This window comes from Manihot esculenta, chromosome 1 (assembly GCF_001659605.2).
Source record: "Manihot esculenta cultivar AM560-2 chromosome 1, M.esculenta_v8, whole genome shotgun sequence".
Classification (NCBI taxonomy): Eukaryota; Viridiplantae; Streptophyta; class Magnoliopsida; order Malpighiales; family Euphorbiaceae; genus Manihot; species Manihot esculenta.
Genome location: NC_035161.2, coordinates 2,360,547 through 2,381,748, shown reverse-complemented (window position 1 = coordinate 2,381,748; position 21,202 = coordinate 2,360,547). Strand labels below are relative to the sequence as shown.

Genomic DNA, 21,202 nt, shown 5'->3' with positions numbered 1-21,202 from the left:
GATATGGAGATTCTAAGAGATCGCACCTATATTGAGTAGCCAGTATGGATCATAAACACGCAGATTAGAAAGCTGAAGAACAAGAAAATCGCAATGGTGAAAGTTTTATGGAATCACTATAATATGGAAGAGTGCATATGAGAGACCCGAGAGTCGATGCTTAAGCAGTACCCCCACCTCTTTTAAAGTAAGTTGATAAATGTTTTCATGTATCTTCTTGATATATATGTTTTGCTCGTTTACTTTGTTGAACATTCGAGGGCGAATGTTCTTAAGGGGGGAAGAATATAATACCCGGCTAAACTTCGACGTCGGAATTCTCACTTTCCGATGGAATCTCCATTGAAATCCGAAATCTTGAAACTGAAATCTTTACAAGGGTAAAATAGAAATTTCATAAAATGAATTTGAAGTTTTTAGAATCGTGTTAAAAAAAGAGTTTTGAAAAGGTTTTAAGGTTTGGCCGCCGAACCTTAAGGCCTTCAGCCCGAAAATCGAGATAGCTTTTTCTCCATCTTCGGGTAGAAGTAAGTCCATGCCCTTTCCCAGATGTTTTTGCTGAAATTACTTCAATTTCTTGGAGAATTCATAAGTTTTTTACCTTGTTTTTGAAGATTCGAGTTTGGACTTCAAGTCTTAGCCTTTGGAGACCTTTGGAGAACGATTTTTTCCTCTTCCTTCAAGTTTAGTTGCTGTGTGTTCCATATTTTCTTCAAGAGGTGAGTTAATCCTTGCTTCTCCAATGTTTTCTGAAGATTTTAAATCAAAATTTTCTAGTCATTAGGACATGCATGATTGATTATTCTAAAAGTTTTAAAGTTTATGTTAGTTTTGATGTGGAACGTTTTTTCTCTTGGGTTTCTGTTGATGCATGTTGAGTTAAAGCTAGTTTTTTAGGTTCCTTATATGTGTTAAGTATGTTTAGTAGCTGTTAGGCTTTCGCATGTGCGTTTGGAAGTATTTTGGAGGCTGCATGTTTAGGGCAGAATTGGGTTCTGCCTTGCTGGAGAACCCAGATTCCGCCGCTGAAGCAAAGTTTGGTCGCCTAACTTGCCTGTGGAGGCATTCTTTTGGCCACCTAAACTGCCTCCGAAGGTTATGACCCTCGGATCTGTGAAGGGCTTTAGGTCGCCGAACTTACCCCCAAAGGTTATAACCTTCGAATCTGTGAAGGGCTTTAGGCCATCGAACCTTGCCCTGAAGGTTTTGACCTTCGAATCTGTGAGGGACCTTCGGCTGCCGAAAGTCCCCTGCCTAGCCTTTTTCTGTCTGTTTCCTATGTATGTCTTGTATGTTTTTAGGGATTTCTTAGGGGGTTGTTTTAAGTATTGTAAAAGTTATGTTTGGTCTCTCATTTAAGTCCATCTGTGTAGGATCGGACTTGGGAGACCGTAGAGGCCTGTAGTGAGATAACTGTTTCAGTAGTAGGCGAGCGTCAGCCAGAGGTGAGTAGAACTGAACTGATATATTATTTCAAAGAAATCAAAACTTTTTAAGCATGCTCATACATCACGAATGTCATGTATATGTAATTAGGTTCTTTTGCATTAGAATTTACGAATATGATGCATTGCATAGTTATTGTTGTTGTGGATGGATGTTGGATGACCCACTAGCCCTCGAGTATGTTATGATGGATATGGAAGTCCAAGTCGATGCCCATTCTATGCCCCTGTCAATATGTAAGAGAAAGTTCAGGTCGAGACCCATTCTACGCCCCTGACACTATGGATATGTTATGTTATGTTATGTTTAAGAGGAAGTTTTGAGGAACACCCATCGTGGGCCAGACACTTTTGGAATCTGTAGAGGGTTGGTGACAAGTCCATCTTGATGTGAATTGTTTGTATTGTGACGCATTCATATGACCATATGTTTTATTAAACTGTTTTTATGTTCTGCTCACTAGGCTCTTGTAGCTTATCCCTTTCCCTTAATCCCAGGTTTGTAGGTTCACAGTTAGTTCGGGAAAGTCGGCTAAGTTGCTGGTATAGCCTTTTATAATAGTATAGTTATGGATATGTATTGTTTGATGGATTAGAATTGTATTTTACCCTAGTGTTTGTCCTTGTAATCCCTGCTTCATGATCCCTGCATGTAAACGTTTTATGTATGAGTTTATATTTGAACTGAGCTTGAGGCATGTTATGTTGACCATACTGGAGCATTTGATGAGGGCTCTAGTATGGGTTTTATGTTTTCGATTATAATGCATGCACAAGTCGAGCCTTAGTTCATGTAATGTTATGTTTTTGTTAAATCGTGTGATCATGTATGGAATTTTATCAGGTGTAACAAGATGCATAGTAGGCTTGCTACGGATTCCAGTGACCTTTAAGTCTATCTGAACCCTAGCACCGGTAGCGGTCCGGTTTTTGGGTCGTTACAGTTATTCCAATCTCATCGATTTTAGTACCATCATTTATTATATCAAGAGGACTATCCTCCTCAAACTCTAGATCCTTAGTGACGGTTATCAACTTTCGGCCAATATTTCTTTCTCTCTCCTGTTTAATAGGTTTCCCTCCAATATTGATTTTATTCTTGAACCAATCAGGATATCCTATAAGCTTAAAACAATTATCTCTAATATGACCATCATATTACAATGATTACAGTATCCTTTTTTGGATCATATCTTTTTTGTTTTTTTTTTGTGACTAATATATTTTTTCTTTTCTCTTTTGTCACTAATTAAATAGCACCAAGGGTTTATTTGATTCAGGATTTCTCTTTTGTGACTAATTAAATAGCACCAAGGGTTTATTTGATTCAGGGTTTCTTTTGCTTAGCACCTCCTTTTGAGATTCGTGCTTCAAGGCCATAGAATATGCCCGGTTTATGGATGGCAGGGGGTTAACAACCAAAACTTGATCTCTCACAGAGTCAAAATTTTTATTTAAATCCATCAAGAATTGCATGAGTCTATTTCTATTGTTCATATCATCAATGGCTTTGGACCCTCCACAAATACGTGGAGGTAAAACTTCTATAGACCTAACTCATCCCACAACCTTTTCAGACGGATGAAGTAAAGAGAAACAAGTGAATTTTCTTGAGAGATGAGAAAAATCTACCTATGCAGTTCATATATTTGAGTGCCATTACCCTCTCCAAATCTCTCCGTAATCTCACACCATAGATCCCTTGAAGATGTCATATATATGAAACTATCTACGAGATCTTTCGAAATAGAGTTTAAAATTCAAGATGTGACCATATTATCACATCTTTTTCATTTTTCAAAGAATTCATGGTCTTTACTCGACATCGGAACGGCGCCATCAACAAAACCTAATTTCTGCTTGGCTTTTAATGCTATTCTCATGGCTCTATCCCAAGACCTGAAGTTTCTACTTCCTATTAGAGAAGCTGAGATCAAAATCATATATGGATGGTCAGACGACTGTAGGCAGAACGGATCGTCGTTTACCATGTCTATTGTATGTTCTTTATCCTTTCGCGAACTAGACGCCTTAGTTTCTACTATGGGCACTGGATTTGTCATTTCTTCGTCTTCTTACATTTTAGCAAAATGGATTGAGAGAAACGAAAGTCACAACCTTTAATAAAATTTTACTCTAAAAACTCGCCCGCTCTAATAACATGTAAAAAGAAAGAACAGAATAATACTCTTTTGTATATTGATCATTTTTCTCTGTACAAGAAGACCTATTTATACTTATCTATAGGACTTAATCCACGTGCACAGCACGAAGTAGAAGAATCTAAAAGAATAAATCTTTAAAGAATCTAAGCTAAACTAAAACTGTGTCTTTAACAAGAATAATATGAGTGTAAAATAATACGGTGTTGTTTAATCAGGTTATTACATAGGTCATCAGACTACGCACTATCTACAAAGTAGTCCGACCATTTACCTACCAGTTCGTCCTACCAACTGCTTGGTTCTTGATTCGACCATTTGCTTATTAGGTCGTCCCACCGACTACTTGATCGTTGGTCCGACCATTTGGTTATCAGGTCGTTCCACCGACTCCATTTGCTTGTTAGGTCGTTCCGCCAAGTGGTCATCATTAGGTCGACCGCTAAGTCGCTAGATCATCGATGTGTCTAGGTTTATATCTCGACTCAAGTCATCTTGTCTAATCATCTGAATTAGATTGTATCATTCTCTTTGGATGGTCATCTTATCATTATACCTCGACTTAGATCGTCTTGTCTAATCGTTTGAATCATATTGTATCCTTCTCTTTGGATGGTCATCTTGTCATCTTGCCTAACCACATGATCATCCTTAGGTTGGCCAGGTGGTTGTCTTACTGAACAAACGGTTTGCCTTACTTCAGTTGGTTATCTTGCTAGCCAAATGTTCGGTCTAGCAGTCGCCTGACCCGATGTTTATATCTTTCTGCAATAATGGTATTTTACGCTCTGTGGGATATTTTAAGGTAATGAATTTTTTTTTCAAAGTTTAAAAAAAGAGAATATTTAATTTACCCTTTTATTCAACTGATATCAGTTCTCAATCAACAATTTCTTTTGTGTTTGATAACTCTTAAATAAAGACAGATAACTGATAGATAGTTTATCAGCTGCATTTAATTTTAGAGTTTTTTCTCATCATAACTTATAAGACTTTATATTTTACTTAAAATATATTACTCTTTTAATATTTATTAACTATTATCTAACGTGGATCGCACATTTTTATATTATTTTAATACAAGTGATTTATTTTATAAATAATAAAATTTTAATTTATATATAATTTATTTTTTATATAATTTTACTCTCAAATCTTGACTTATAAATTTTCCCGTTCATTATTTTCTTCTTGCCATCAATAATTCCAAATTATTATCAACTTTTTTTCATATATTTAGAATAATATTTAATTTTATATATAAAAAGATCAATATAAAATTAACTCAACTAATCTTTAATTTATTACTTATAGGTAATAAATTAATTTATAACAATGAAAATTAAAAAAATATAAATGAAAAATAATTTATTAAAAAAATAAAAATATAATATTATATATTCGGAATGATTTAAAAAAATTATATTTTTTATTGATTTTATAACAACATATCAATCCCCTTTTTTTATTTTGTAGCGATATATAACCTATATAATTTTAAAATAGATTATTCTAATCGATTAATCTAATTTATAAATTATAAAGATTACAATTAATAAATTTATCATATTTATAATTAGATTTAAATAAAAAGTTAATTAAATTAAAATATTAAATAATAATAAATTTATATTTTATTTTTTAATCAATTCATAAAAATTTCTTTTTATAATTAATAATATAATTTTAATTTATATATTATTAATTTTTTACCATATAATAGATTTTAAATTTAAGTAAAGAATAATTTATTTAATTTAAAATTTTTAAACATTAATAAATTTATATATCATATTATTTTATTAACTAATTTAACAAATAAAAAAAATTTCTATTTCAATATATAGTATAGATAAATTATAAAAATTAAAAAATTAGAAATATTTAAGTGAAATAATTTTTAAATTATTAATTCACTAAAAAATTAGTGAATTATATGTACTTTTTATTTTAATATTTTTATTTCGTTAATATTTTTAATTTCATTAATTAAATTTAACTTATTATTTAATTTTACTTAAAAAATATGAATATATTATTTCAATAATCTTCTTAATATTTATCTAATATTTAAATATATTATTTTAATAATTTTTATTTTATAATTAATTTAATAATATTTAAATTAATTCAAATTTTCTTAATAAATTCTAAAATTAATTTCAAATAATAAAATTATAATCTCATATATATACTTATTTAAAAAAAATTTAATCTTATTATATATCTTTTAAATCCTTAAGTAACTCAAATTAATTTAAAAATATAATTATAATCTATTTTAAATAATAAAATTATCAACTATTTAAATAATTAAATTAATTAATTTATAAATAATTTAAAAAATTAAAGACATTATAAAAAAATAATTATTTCCCCTCTTTTCACTTTTATATATAATATAGATTAATTATTAATTTTTATATTAAAATAAATCTTAATATATATTATTAAATTATTTATAATTATGAAATAAATGTAAATATCATAAAAATAACTTATATGTACGTAAAAAAATTTATTTTTATTAATAATCAGATTTTTAAATTATATATTATATAATAAATTATTAATTTTTACATTATTTTAATTATAAATAAATTATATAATATATATTTTTATTCCTCATTTTATATTTAATACGTAATAATTAAATATAATTTATTAAACACTTTAAATGTTTTAGCTTCAGACGCCTTTCATCGGCTATCAACTATATTTAATAATTAAATAAAATAAAATTTTAAATTTAAATTTAAAATAAAATTTTTAAAAATTTTAAAAAATCTTAAATTTCAACCCACTAAAAATTTACTCTTAAAAATTTTCAAATACCTTAAAAAAACTTATCTATCTTCCAAACAATAAAACATTATTAAAATTAAAAAATCACAAAAAACCTTTATAAAAATATAATTCAGAAAACCTCACTCACCCTGCCTTCTCCCAAACATTGTGTTAAAGCTCAAAGGGTTAACGTTGCTTTTGTGTGAGAGAAGACGACACCTTCCAGCTTCATTCTTCCCGTCTGGCAATGATAATTCACACAAGGGACTCTACATTTCAACAGTTTTCCACAAGAAATGACCCGACTGAGACGCTTCATTCTCTTGAATTGATCAAAGTAAGAAAAACGATTTGGTGATACAATTATATGTATTTGTTTCTTCCCCCTTTTGTTTCCATCTGCATAATCTCAAAATTTTAATCCTTTTATAGTTGGTGATCTTCGTTGTCGATTACGTGCTGATTTTTGGACATTTGAAGTGATTTTCAATTTGGTTTCCTTGATCTTGATTTACTTAAACCCTAACCCCCATTTGCACTGTAATTTTAATTCCAATGCAAATTGTGAAATCACTATCTGGTCTTTCACATTCCCATTTGTACAATCTACTTCTCAACCCCAAACAGCCTCCGTTTCCTTCCTTTTCTTCATTTGCCAAAATCTCAAAAACCCCAAACCCTGCCCTTTTCCAATTCCTAATAGAAACCTTCAATTTCTCTGAAACCCAAGCGCTCACTCTCTCCGCCCGCCGTTCTAGTTTAAAATCCCTTGAAAATGCTCAATCTGTGGTTAACTTTTTCAAAAACCTTGGTGTCTCCAATTCCCAAATCCAGTCTGCTGCTCATTTATTTCCCCAAATTATCTTCGCTAACCCCGACAAGACCCTTGCACCAAAAATCAAGGTCTTTCAGGACTTGGGTATTGTGGGTCATGACCTGGGTAAGCTCATTTCCAAAAGTTCCCCAATTTTAGGTGCAAGTTTGACGACAAAGTTGGTTCCTTGTGTTGAAATCTTGCAGAAACATTTGTTGAATGATAAGAAGAATAAAGATTTGGTAACCGTTTTAATTAGATGCTACCGCATTGTTACCTGCAAAAACCCTCAAGCAAGATTGTTATCCAGCATAGCATACCTTGAGAGTTGTGGGATAGTTGGATCTCAGCTCTCATTTTTGTTAATTAATCAGCCTCGGCTTTTAGCGTGCCAAGAATCCGTGCGTAGGGGCATTGTTTCTCAAACTTTGAGTATGGGATTCTCAGCCAAATCGAGGATGTTAGTTTATGGTTTAATTGCTGTTTTTTGCTCAGGTGACAGGACAGTTGAGAGAAAATATAGACTTTTTAGGAGTTTTGGTTATTCAGAGTATGAATGCAGACAAATATTTGGAAAGGCTCCATATTTGCTAACAAGGTCTGAGGAGAAGTTGAAGTTGAAAATTAAATTCTTTTTGAACACAGTGAAGCTTGAAAAGGAGAACTTAGTCCGTTATGCTCCAATTTTGATGCAGAGCATGGAAAGAAGAGTGCTTCCTCGTTTCAGAGTTTGGGAAATTTTGAAATCAAAGAAATTTTTGGAGGAAAAAGTGCGTGTTGCAATGTTTTTCTCGACAGAGGAGGTGTTTGTGCAGAAGTATATATCAAGCTTTCCAGATGAGGCAGAGGAATTGTTGCTAGCTTACAAAGGTCATACTTGGCATCATCTTCAGAAGAAGAAAGATCTTGATATAAGTTAGCTTTCAAGGGCCTTTAAGTATACATGGAGCAACTTGCCTGAAGTCGCAGCACCTTTTCAGCGACATGGGTACATGTCTATGGACACGGGCTATAAACTTTAAAGGTTATGAAAATACACATCTTCCGGTTTATTTCTTTTTTGGTCACCATAATTAGCTCTGATTTCCTAACCCTTTTCTTAAGATGATAATAATCCTACTTCCAATTTATTTAATTTCCTAACCTTTTTCTTAAGATGATAAAATGTTATGCGATAGGATGAAACTTGTGAATGCTAGGTATAAACCAGAAAATCAATGAAGATGCATTGACTGCAAAATCTTATTAAATACTCCACAGGTAAAAAATTTAACCTTATTTAAATATACATTAAAAAGGGAAACAAACATTTAAATATCTGAACATGGAAAAACTTAGAGGAATAGTTATTTGATAAGGATAATCCTTGGTATTCATTTATCTGCTATAAGAGTGTATGTTGATTTTAGATTGGATGGGTGTATACACCTAATGCGTACATGAATTTTCCATATACCTATAAGGGTTGAATACATACATATCAATGTTTTTGTGCCATTAACTTCTATTACATGGTAGCAAAGATATACAAAGGCCTGTTCAATTGTTGCTCGACCTTACTCTTGCCTTCTGTCCCCAATTTTTAGGTGCAAGTTAGACGGCAAAGTTGGATCCTTGTGTTGAAATCTTGCAGAAACATTTGTTGAATGATAGGAAGAATAAGGATTTGGTAACCGTTTTAATTAGATGCTACCGCATTGTTACCCGCAAAAACCCTCAGGCAAGATTGTTATCCAGCATAGCACACCTTGAGAGTTGCGGGATAGTTGGATCTCAGCTCTCATTTTTGTTAATTAATAAGCCTCGGCTTTTAGCGTGCCAAGAATCCGTATTTAGAAACATTGTTTCTCAAACTTTGAGTATGGGATTCTCAGCCAAATCGAGGATTTTGGTTTATGGTTTAATTGCTGTTTTTGGCTCAGGTGACAAGACAGTTGAGAGAAAATATGGACTTTTTGGGAGTTTTGGTTATTCAGAGTATGAATGCAGAGAAATATTTAGAAAGGCTCCATATTTGCTAACAAGGTCTGAGGAGAAGTTGAAGTTGGGAATAAGTGTCTTTCTGAACTCAGTGAAGTTTAAGGAGGCCTTAGTCTGTAGTGCTTCAATTTTGATTCAGAGTATGGAAAAAAGAGTGGTTCCTGGTTTCAGAGTTTGGGATATTTTGAAATCAAAGAAATTATATAAGGAACCAAGCTTTCGTAAAATGTTGTTTATGACAGAGGTGATGTTTGTAGATAAGTTTATCTCAAGCTTTCCAGATGAGGCTGAGGAATTATTGTTAGCTTACAAAGGTCATACTCTGGTTTCATCTTCCAAAGAGAAAAATTCTTGATGCGAGTTAGCTCTCAAAGGACCCTTTTTGTATTGGCTGCCTCCTTCAACACCCTAGAAAGTAACTTGGCTTGGGTCAGTCAATCATATTTTAATTCAAATGTCTTTTTCTTTTCTTTTCTTTTCTTTTCTCTTGTATTAGTTTCAGCAATCTCATTCCAGTTTAGGGTTCAATTATATGCATATTATCATTTATACTCAATTATTTGCATATGTTAAATATTAAAAGTTAAATAAAAAGGGCAAAATAAAACTACAACTATTACAAGGGATTAGGGTCCATGAACATCAAGTAAGGAATCTTGGAGTTTCTTTGTGGAGCGTTGTCCACTTTTGCTTCTTATACTCCTAGGGGAAACCTTTTTTGGGTTTTTAATGGGCGGCTTTAATTTCATTAGTTATTAAAAAGTGACTAAACTAAAAATTATATTTCCTAAATATTTAAAAATTATAACCAAATAAAATAAATAAAAAAATAGATTAGGTAAATAAATAAATATAAACAAACTAGGAACACCTAATTTTTCATGTATTTGAACTTCTTCTATCATTTTAGTTTAGGTAGTCCTCAATTTTTTTCCTATTTTTTTCTATCCAAAAGTCTAAATTAGGCAGCTTTCATATATAATGTAATTGGGGTGTGCAGTTCTAGAATGGTTCTTTTTAGAAATCGGCTGGATTTTTTAAATTTTTTCAAACTAAAATTGAAATTGAAATTTGGTATGGTTCATATATTTTCAGATTTGATTCAATTTTAGTATCTATTCTTATTTTGATTTTAATTCTCGTTTTTATAATAAAATTTAAATTTCATCGAAATAATTAAATACTTTAATATATTACTATGTACTATTTATATTGAATTAACAAATTTTATATTCTAATTTCAAAATAATATTAAATATTTAAATATCATATAATATTTACATTTAAAATATATCAAAATACTAAATAATCAAACATAATATAGTCTTATTTTTACAATTTTCAAACTCTTAAAGTGGTGAAAAAAAAGTTAAAAAAAAATCTTAATAGAATTTTCAAAAATTGTTGCAATTTTTTTAAAAAAATAAAGTTCAATTAAATAAGTTTTTATCATTTCTCTAATTTATTGTAAATTTGTTTAGTTTCGTTTGTCTTTTATACTAAAATTACGTAATTTAGTTGAAAATAATATAATTTTTTTTAAAAATAGTTACAGTTAATTTAACTTAATTTATTTCTAGTTTTATCAAATTATATTTTATTAATATATATAATAATAATAATAATAATAATAACAATTACAAGTATTGATGTGGCCGAAACTAAGCTGATCTGTGATTGGTTAATTTGCAAGAAAGAAAAAAATATAAGTTGATTTGCGCTTATAACAGTCATTACGATGGTCAAATCAGTAAACTGGAGAAATGAAATAGTATAATAAATTATTTAGAATTCAAGTATAGTTATGTAAGAATGCAACCTTGATATCTATGTTTATCAGCTTTTATACTGCTATTTTTATGAGTTTTTATACTGTAAGAAGATGAAGTTGTTTATCAAATCTCTAGAAAATTCGATTGGTGCTAGCTAATGGATAAGAGTTTCCACGATTATAAGTGTAATGGGGATCTACTAGATTGTGTATGCCAATGGTAGCTTTCCGTGAAACCTTGTCCTGCTCAGGATAAGGCGAGTTTTGATAAAGAATCGAGTGCAATGGTGTTTGCGATTATAGGTATAATAGAGATCTACTGGATTGTGTCTGCCAATGGTAGCTTTCCGTAAAACTTTGTCCTACTCAGGATAAAGCGAGCTTTGATGAAGAACCGAGTGCAATAGTATTTGGGTCTTCCTTTTCATCGGTGGGACTGCGTATTAGCTTATCAGACTATTATCATATGGTCTAGTCTTATGGCGTCAGCTCATAGCTTACTTTGTGCGCTTGTTATGTCGCATCAGAGGTGCTCTGCTAGTCTTCGATTGTTCAGATTCGAAGGTTAAAGTTGTTTTCACGATATTGGGTACGTGGCATGTCTGGATTGACTTTTTGTGCTCGCGTCCACATCGCCTACTCCTAATTATAACTGATGATTACCTTATTTCTCGAACCACATTCAAAACCTGCCGTCAAAATTATCATATAAAAATCTTTCTTTTTCTCTAATCTCTACTTTTTCTCACAATTGATCTCTGCACTTTAGCAAAGACTCGACTACTCATCTTCATTCCTACACTTCTTTACTCAAGGCAATTCATGCTTTCATAAAAAAGAATAGGATTTTTCTTCTTCTTCTTCCTCTAGTGGAAGTCCATCCTCAAGCTCCTTCTCCCGTCATCCTACTGAGGACGGTCCATGATAACGAAAGTGTCTTGGTAAACAACATTCCTTCTATGTTGATCGAGAAGGATGTAGAGCACCTTTATGATCACTATCAAATCTCTCGAGAGATTTTTCGAGTTTATGCTCTCACTGCACATGTTTAGATGGATGATCGAATTTATGCGGAGGACACGATCATCATCCATAAAGAGCAACTGAAAGCAGATCTTCGATTTTCAATGGATCCATTTTAGATTGAAATCCTTCATTTCCACAAGCTGACAGTCGCCCAAATGCATCCCAACAGTTGTAGGATTTTGGTGGATTTTGGTGGATTTTCGCTTTCTCTACTTTAACAACAAAATCAAGTTGAGTATTACAATGTTCTCCCAACTGTACTAGCTAGGAACCCAAAAGAACGAAGAGTTCTGGTTTTTCTGCTAAAAAAAACGTCAAACTCTTTTTGACCAGATGCCCTCTTCTCTCAAACGTTGGAAAAATAAAATTTTCATCCTACATCATAAGGTATTCGGAGGTTTTGGATGGCTCCAAACTGACTGGAACGTATACATGAGCTTCGAAAGAATATGGTTCAGCCACAACGGGACAAAGAGGAGTCTTTGGACTTCCTCTAGAGGATGGCCTCGATACAGAGGATCGATATTACTATAGCGGTGAGGAATGCCATTATTTCTTAGCGAAGCCACATTCAAGCTGACTAGACTCGGGCTCCTCACTCACCCAGCCTTCCGAACATTTGAGAAAGCACGTCTCATGCTAACAAGCAGGGCATTTTTCTTTCTAACTTCTTTATTTTTGAATTATCTTATTTACTCACCTTTTGTGTTGTGCATGTGTAGTCGAATCAAGAAACAAATTAATTGAGGCAGCACGTGTTACTCATAAGAGGAAAGCGGCTGCTGGAGCGACCGGTCTACTTTCCAAAGGAGCTCGTCGTACCGAGGAGATTATCATGCTTCATCTTCCTCCATCCCCTCTTGCAATTGAAGAATTAGCTCCTACTCAGCCTGAGTTTTCTACAAGGGGCGCTTCTGCAGCAGTCTCTGTCACTGTCGAGCCAGCATCTGAAAATGCTAGGGTTAAATCTTCGTGGCCTTGGAGTATCCAACACCTGGTGCTGGCGATGACTCGAACGATCTTTCTTCTCGAGGAATCCTGCATATCAATCCTCATAGCCAAAAATGCTTTGAGGCCCAAGAACAGTCATTGTTTAAACGAGGTCGAGATGGATGACCTCTACGACAACATAATACACTCCGCCATAGAGACTGTCCTTTGTGCATACATAGCCAAAAAGCGTAACTAGGTTTTGAGGCAAGAGTTCGAGGCTCAGGAGATGGACTAAAGTTTCCTGCAAGAGAAGTGTTCGAGGCTAAAGGCTCGGGTTGACAAAAATATAATGAATAATGAAATTCTCTAATTGTTTTAACGGATTTTTAATTTTGTCTTTTCCGATCCTTAATAGCACAATTTTTTTTAAGATACTAATACCACAAAAATCCCATGTTTTAGACGAATTTCGAATTGGTTGAGGTTGCGTGATTGGGCAATAGATGGACTTGAACTCTTGTGTTAATTCTGAGAATAAGGAATTTTTACAAAGTTTGGTCAGTTTATTATTGATTTAAAACACGTTATGTCAGTAGAATTAACTCCTAAATTGAATTCAGAAATGAGGGATGGGTAGTGTCGGTTTGGTGAAATGGGGAACGGTGGTCACTAGTGAAAGCAAAAATGGGTTTCAGCAGTGAACGTGGGTTTTTGGGTGAAAACGTGTGATTCGGCGGTGGATAGGAGCGCATGGAACGGGAGTTGAGAAAATGGGTCTCGGAGCTGAGGTAATTGTCGCGGGAGGAAGTGGGTTTTTGGGTGAGGGACAAAACGGCAGAAGGTTGGGCGTTTTGGAACTGGTTTTCCTATAAAATTTCAGATTGCTCCCCTCAATAGTAAAACTAAGGGTATAAAAAGGGTTTTAAAACTCTAAATTAAATGGCTACAAATTAAAGAAATAAAAGAAGGGTGATGCTAACTACAATCTACTATAAATTAAAGGCTAAGGTTGAAAAATACTAAAATAAAAATTAAAAATTAAAATTTGAAATTAATTTTTATCTTCTTCACTTTTCTCTTTTCTTAATTAATAATTAAAGTTAAAATCAAAATATTAATTTAATTAAATACTAATCATATCTCAATCACATAAATACTTTTATATAATTTCAAATATATTCAATTCATCCTCACTTGTTATTAATGGACTAAATAACATATAAAATGAATCATAATGTAAAAGTCATATATAATATTATTTATTGATTTTAAATTAAAAAATCACTTATATAACCAATGCATGCAAATTATTTTTTATATAAATTTTTTAAGGCTCAATTTCAATGCACTTATTCATAAAATAATATACATTTATGTAATATATTTCAACCTATGAGATTAATTGATTTGTTCGAATGGAAATATTATAATATATATTCATAGATTTTTTTTTTAATTCTGAAATTTAATTAAATTAATACTAAAAATTAATAATGGACTTAATAAAATTATATTTAAATGTTTAAAATACACTTAAAATAGTATCCAACTTTACGAGTCCTATGTATTGTCTTCCAAAAAGAAAAATTCTTGATAGGAGTTAGATCTCATAGGACCCTTCTTTTATTGGCTGCCGAACAATGAAATTTCAGACCCCAAGATTCAGCATTTCCAACAGTTTCTCCCGAGAAATGGCATGAACGAGAAGCTTCATTACTTTCACTTGATCAAAGTAAATCCGTTGCCTTTTGTATGATCTGAGTCTCATAAGCATCTCTCTGATTTGAATCAACAGACAATGAATTTTGAAGCAGGAAAGATCAATCCTGAGAGACAAACAATACAGATATTAACCAGATACTGTGAACACCAAGTGAGTGGTTTCCATTTGATCTCAACACTGGAGCTCTTCATTTTCTTCCCTCTCTGTGGCTCCTTCGACAAATCAAAACTCGCCCCTTTCATTCTCAGCTCTTGAACACACCTCGCCAGGGCTCTATTGTCGTCCCTTTCCCTCTGCAACTGCCTCCACACTTTCCAGTACCTAACAACTTTAACTTGAACCAAAAACACAAAAACAAGAGAAGCTGACAGAGACACAAAGGAGGGTATCCACCATTTTCTGCAACTATGCTCTCTGCTGTTAATGGAAGATGTAAACAGTATGGTTAAGAAGATCCCATGGAAGAATAGAAGGAAACAACAAAGCTCGAAGATTTCGCGCTTGATTGCTTCCATTCTAGACTCTTTTGCTCCAGTTCGGCGGCAGAAAAGATCTTCTTCTCTTTGCCACAGCTTGAGAAGCAGGAGATGGCCTGGACTATGGGAGATTTCTGCCAGTGGGTGGTTCTGAATAGCTGTGACTGTGTTCATGACACACAAAAGTTTCTGTTGCTGTTCTTCATTTACGGAGATCTCTAGGATATGAGCATCCTTCAATTCAGCCATTGTCGAACCAAAATTAAACAGAGGTTTAGCAAAAATGTGCAAGCAAACGAGAATGTGATGTTGATTATGAAAAAAAAAAAAAAAAGAGTTCAAAACGTTGGATGATAGAAACAGATATCGGTGACAGAGACTAACAGATATTTAAATTGCCGAAAAACGCCTGGGATTCTCAACGGTTACATTTCGTCGCCTCCAACGGTCAGATCTCATAAAATTTTTATGGGCTTACTTTAGGCCCAAAATAATTTCTTACGGGTATTTCTGAAGCCTTTCTTATGGGCTTCTTGGTATTCAAATTATATTGTATTGCCAAATTTCAGCCTTATTGATTCTATTTTTTTTCCCATTCTCAATTATTAGCCAATTTTTCTCCCAATCAATTATGCCAATTTTGGGGTAAATTTCAGCAAGGTACATGAACTTTGGGCTATTATCGATAACGTACACTAAATATTTATAACATAAAAATATATGAAGATTAATATGTATGAAAAAGTTTAAAATTTTAATGATCATACAGGGATTTATCAGGTACACAGAGTTCACAGTGGGCTTGCTACGGGTCTCCGCGGCCTTAAGCAGATTTGAATCCTAATGCCGATAGCGGTCCGATCCCCGAGCTGTTACAGATTGCTATTATATCCTCTGATAAAAGTACATGTAATCTATAACACTGGGTTAAAACTGATAAGTTCATGTACTTTTAGTAAAATTTAACCTCAAAATAGAGATGTAAAGGGATTTTATAATAGTTTTCACTGATTTTATATTCTCGAAATCTCAAATGCGAGGGAAAAAATTAAATATTTATGTTTATTCAGACCAATATTTTGGATTTTATTATAATTATAGCCTAACCAAATTTCAATTTCATGCACCTATCATGTCAGGTTTGCCAACATCATTGTCTTCTCAATCCTATTCTCAGGGCGCAATATGGCCCTTTTGCAAATCCCATCTAATAAAAATTGTAGGCAATAATGAATGCATTTATCTGACTAGTTGAACAAAATTGGAAATAAAAAATTTTCAAAATAGATATTCTCTTCATATGCATGGTTGAGAAATAGTTTTAACAAAATTATTTAGATTTCGTCAAAAATTTTAATTAATATTATTAAGATAAATATAAATAGGCTTTTATTAAACTGTCAAAAATTAAAAAATGTCACAAATAATTAAGAAAAATACTATTTATAATGATAAAAAAATTTAATGTGATAAATATAAAAAAATTAAAAAATAATTAAAATAAAAAATTGAGTTCTAAACAATGAAATTTGAATCTTAAACTTTATAAGAGATTTGTTGCTCTCGTCATATTTTTTAAAGTCATCCATACTGAAATTCATTTTTCAAAAAATTATTGTGGACTTCCAACGAATGTTATTAGAAATCAAACCCAATTTAAATCTTTTATGAAATCTAAAACTAATTGCTCAATATCAATGCAAATTGTTAATTTTTTAAATGTTTCATAAATATCTCTCAAATTATTTTTCATTTATTTATTAAGTAAAATTATACGTAAAAGTATCGGAATATAAAAAAATTATAAAACAAAAGTTACTAGTATTTTATGTGGTATTTTTAACCTTTTATTTTTACTTAACACTACCTTATATCAATTATCCTAGATAAATAAACAAAAATAACTTGAGGAATTTTTATATATTATGTTTTAAAATAGGGATTTTGATAATAAATTAAAAAAAATATCACGTGGTTTTATTTATTTTTTACACTGTAATTTATAATTTATTTTAAGTTTTTTAATTGAATTTTGTATCAAAATAGTACATTAGAAATTGAGGATATTTACTAATCACACAATACTTTAAATTATTATTTTAATAAAAAAATTAATAAAATTATAAAATATATTTTTTTAATTTTTCATAAATTAAAAATTAAAATTAAAATGTAACGACCAATAAAATTTAGGAATGATGAGTAAAAATTACCTTAGAGAGTTGAGACTTTTAGAAGGGGTAATTGAAAATATTGTAATGAATGCTTGATTGTGCTGCCCCTGCTAATGAAATTTTCGGCCATATAACTGGGAGCGATGCAGCTGCAGAGATGATTCATGGCATGGAATAGATTGTTGTGGTGGTGGAGCAAGATTTAGAAAAGCAATTGAGCTTCATTTAGTGGTTAGGAAGTAGAGGAAGAAGAGAAAAAGGAGAAGAGAATGGTGTGGTGTTGAGATATTCTCACTACTCTTGATTCTATAAAAGTTTGGTTTGCTTTAACTTATTAGATCTACAAACCTCAAATTGAAGGTTTTTTTTCTCCAAGATAAAAAATAAAAAAAAAGTAATATATAAATTAAAATTTGAATTTGATTTGTGTTGGAAAAGATTGTGAAAGGAAAACAAAAAGAGGGTTATCTTTATTCTATTTCCACCTTGACCATCTTGAGATGGAGGAGGCATCAATTGATCCAAGATTCCCTTTGGACACTATAACTATTCACAATTTTATGTAAAGCACTAAGTCTCTCTATCTACATCCAACACCAACTTATTGAAAGTATTATAAACAAATAAATAAGCAATGTAAAGAGGATATTTTAGCTACTTTAAGATCTTCTAAATTACCTTTTTCATTTATTGCAGTATAACTTCAGCATTGACAAAGCAAATCAAGAATTGATTCTCAATTTTTATTAGAAAAAATTTTATACAATGGCTGCAATAAATTACTCACAAAACAAAAAAAAATCATCAAAACATTTTAACAAACACTTAACATGCATAATGTATATAAAATCATTGAAACATTTTAACAAACACTCAACATGCATAATGTATACAAAGTAAATATTATATCGAGACACTCATTCAATCATAAATTTAAAGTAAAAATTTTAAAAAATCACAAATATTTTTTTAAATTTCTTTTTATATTATAAAAAGAAAATAATATTTTATATATTTAAATATTTTTCATAAACTCAATCCTATTTTGAATAATTATTAATCCTTGTAGATGTTAAACAGTTTTTTCAATTAATTTCTAAAAATAATTAATGGAGACATATATTCTTGATTCCTCAACAGCTTGGTCGGATCTTTACTTTATGATGATGTCTTTAGAACAATTACTATTTGTTGAAAAGGATATAAAATTTCATGCCCACTTTCCTTCTCCTCCCTGCAGACGACTCACGTCTCATCGTTCATTTCATGTGGCAAATTTCTCCTCAGAACAAAATTATTATGGGTTCTCAGTATTTTAAGTTTGGTAAACTTTACGGCTCGGCCTTTAAATCTAGTGCCGCATTATTTTAAATTTTAATTTGTAATATAAAATTTTTTAAATTTTAATATAAATAACATAAATTTTGTGTGATTTATTATAATTGATTTTTATGTTATAATTTCTATAACTTAAATATTTTAAAAATTAAAATTTATTGAAATAAAAGAAATTTTGTGTAAATTTATATTTATATTATAATATTGTTTTATTGGATAATAGAGTTAAAATTTTAAAATTAATCACAATATTAATAAATTACAATGCGCTTTTTAAAATTTTATTTGATTAATAAAATAATCCTTTAAAATAAATATTTTTATTTAAATATTTATGTCATTATTATCAAATTCAATAAGGTTTCCTTTAATTAAAGAATTGAGGAAATTAATTTTTAAATCAAATTTCACATATCTTATATTTTTATTAACAAATATTAGAATGAAAAAATAATATTTTTTTAATTTAATTTTAACAATATTTTTTTAGTTCTTTAGTTTCAAAGTTTTAATACTCTTATTTTAGTATGTTCTAATAAAACAAATTAAACATGTCAACTCTAATTTAAAGTTAATTTACATAATTCTTTAATTATTGAAAAAGGATAAATAATATAATTAATAAAAAGTATGGCTAATAGACTTGGTTAAAATAAAATATTTATTTCAAATGAATTTTTATTATTTAAATAAAATTTTAAAGATTATATTATAATTTACTATTAATTTTTTAAATTTAATTTTTTCTATTATTTAAAAGTAGATTAATAAGAAAGTTTTGGGTATAATTTGCCGGACTATAAAATTTAGAGGTTTTAACTCTTGTAACACGGACAATTTGAAAATAAAATACAAGTTCTCATCTTTGACTATATGGACCTAATAAAACAATGGATAAATAAAGGAACTCTTTGACTATATGGACTCCATTACGCTAATAAAACAATGGATAAAGAAAGGAACTCAATTTTTAATGGAATTGATGCGGTTGAAATGAGACTGTTTTGTGATAGGTCAATTTGTAAAAAAAAAAGAAAGTGTGAGGTGGTTGACATCTACGATAGCTACTCTAGTCACTCTAGCGCTCAAATCAGTAAATTAAACAAAATAGCGAGTGTAATGAGATACTTTGAATTTAAGAGTAGTTGTATAAAAATTGTGTATTTTAATTTTTGTATCCATATGCTTTTATATTGTAAAAAGATGAGGTTAAGTATCATATCTCTTGGACATCCAATTAATACCGACTAATGAATACAGGATCTCGCAATTGTAAGTGTAATGAGAATCTATTGGAGTACATTCTCTAACGGTAATTTCCCATGAAATCTCGTCCTATAGTTGAGAGGACAAGTTTTGACAAAGAGCTGAGACTTACAGTGTTCGAATTTTCTTTTCCATCAGTAGAACCGAGTATCATCTAATCAGATTCTTATCATATGGCACTGTCTTTAAGTACCAACTTATAGCCTACTTTTAGCGATTGTTGTGCTATTCAGTGTTTATTAATAGAAATAAATCTAACTACATCAATGTCTCTCTCAGTTAGCACGGATGGAATGTCATTCACTAGAAGGGTATCATTATCATGAACTGCCTTTAACAAAACTATGGGAGGTGGAGCATGGATGGGACCACTGGAGGAAGAGTTGGAGGTTGAACTACCACTAGAAGAAGAAGAAGAAGACGAAGAAAACCTATTTATTTCTAAAGTATGGAAAAACACAAAAGCAGGAGTTACATTCAAAAAATGCAGGAGTTAGAGACCGAGAGTATGAGTCTTTTCAGAGCATAAGGAAGCAATTGCGAGCAAAAGTGGTGATCGTAGGAGAAATGGAGATTTTATACTGTTGTTTCGATGACTGATTTAAATGCGGCTTGAGAAGTAAGGCAAAGCGTCATTTATGACCAGTATAGCCGAAGAGATGTGGGTATGAAAAATCAATTTGGGCATGCCATGATAGGATCCTGAATTATATTATTCTACTTAGGGTGAGAGTAAAATCTCAGAGTTTGATTCAAATTCAACTTCCCCTTTCATTCAATGACCCAACAACTTCTATACACATGTGGATAAAGTCAGTTATTTACCACTCACGCATTCAGCCACTAACTACAAAGATAATTGCAATAGAAAATAGAAGTAGAAGTTAATTGCAGTACAAAATATCCAGATTTCACATCTTGTATGTGTATGTGTCCACCAAGTACCCACTTCTGCATATGCCCACTTCTGCCTATTTCTAACTCACGATACCACGTAGTCATGGTATTTTGGGTGCATGGTAGGCTGCCGTAAAGACCATCAAACCTCATCATTTCCTTCCTCTGGGGCTAGAACCTTGTCCTCAAGGTTAAGGAATTGGTCATGAATGACAACAGCCTTTTCCCACATGGTGTTCTCCGCAGGTAAATGTCTCAATTTAGTTAATTTTTCTTCAAAGAATTTGGAGCCATGCTTGACCCAACGAGTATTCAAAATTGATTCTGGTTCCATCATAATAAACCCATCATCCTCCAAGGGTGGCAATTCTATACTGTTAAAAGCAGTTTCACCGACTTGCTTTTTTAGT

The 21,202-nt window shown here is 31.2% G+C and overlaps 3 protein-coding genes across 3 annotated transcripts; 2 read left to right on the top strand and 1 right to left on the bottom strand.

The window, feature by feature from the left end:
- Window positions 1-6,518: 6,518 nt before the first annotated feature.
- LOC110626072 lies at window positions 6,519-9,663 on the top strand. The gene is made up of 2 exons (XM_021771814.2): window positions 6,519-8,232; window positions 8,795-9,663. The coding sequence occupies exon 1, from the start codon at window positions 6,950-6,952 to the stop codon at window positions 8,126-8,128; it is 1,179 nt and encodes a 392-aa protein (XP_021627506.1). The 5' UTR covers window positions 6,519-6,949; the 3' UTR covers window positions 8,129-8,232; window positions 8,795-9,663.
- LOC110624002 lies at window positions 8,388-9,543 on the top strand. Its single transcript, XM_043950267.1, has 2 exons — window positions 8,388-8,407; window positions 8,862-9,543. Exons 1-2 carry the CDS (start codon window positions 8,388-8,390, stop codon window positions 9,541-9,543), a joined length of 702 nt encoding a protein of 233 aa, XP_043806202.1.
- Window positions 9,664-14,382: 4,719 nt separating the features above from the next.
- On the bottom strand, window positions 14,383-15,696 carry LOC122723421. Its single transcript, XM_043955544.1, has one exon. It carries the CDS (start codon window positions 15,364-15,366, stop codon window positions 14,707-14,709), a length of 660 nt encoding a protein of 219 aa, XP_043811479.1. The 5' UTR covers window positions 15,367-15,696; the 3' UTR covers window positions 14,383-14,706.
- Window positions 15,697-21,202: the final 5,506 nt, after the last annotated feature.

Bases quoted from the DNA above. Each gene is read 5' to 3' on its own strand.
- LOC110626072 (XM_021771814.2), top strand. From the start codon at position 6,950: ATGCAAATTGTGAAATCACTATCTGGTCTTTCACATTCCCATTTGTAC.
- LOC110624002 (XM_043950267.1), top strand. From the start codon at position 8,388: ATGAAACTTGTGAATGCTAG. The intron at 8,408-8,861 runs GTATAAACCAGA...GTTGAATGATAG, and splicing joins ATGAAACTTGTGAATGCTAG to GAAGAATAAGGATTTGGTAA.
- LOC122723421 (XM_043955544.1), bottom strand. From the start codon at position 15,366: ATGGCTGAATTGAAGGATGCTCATATCCTAGAGATCTCCGTAAATGAA.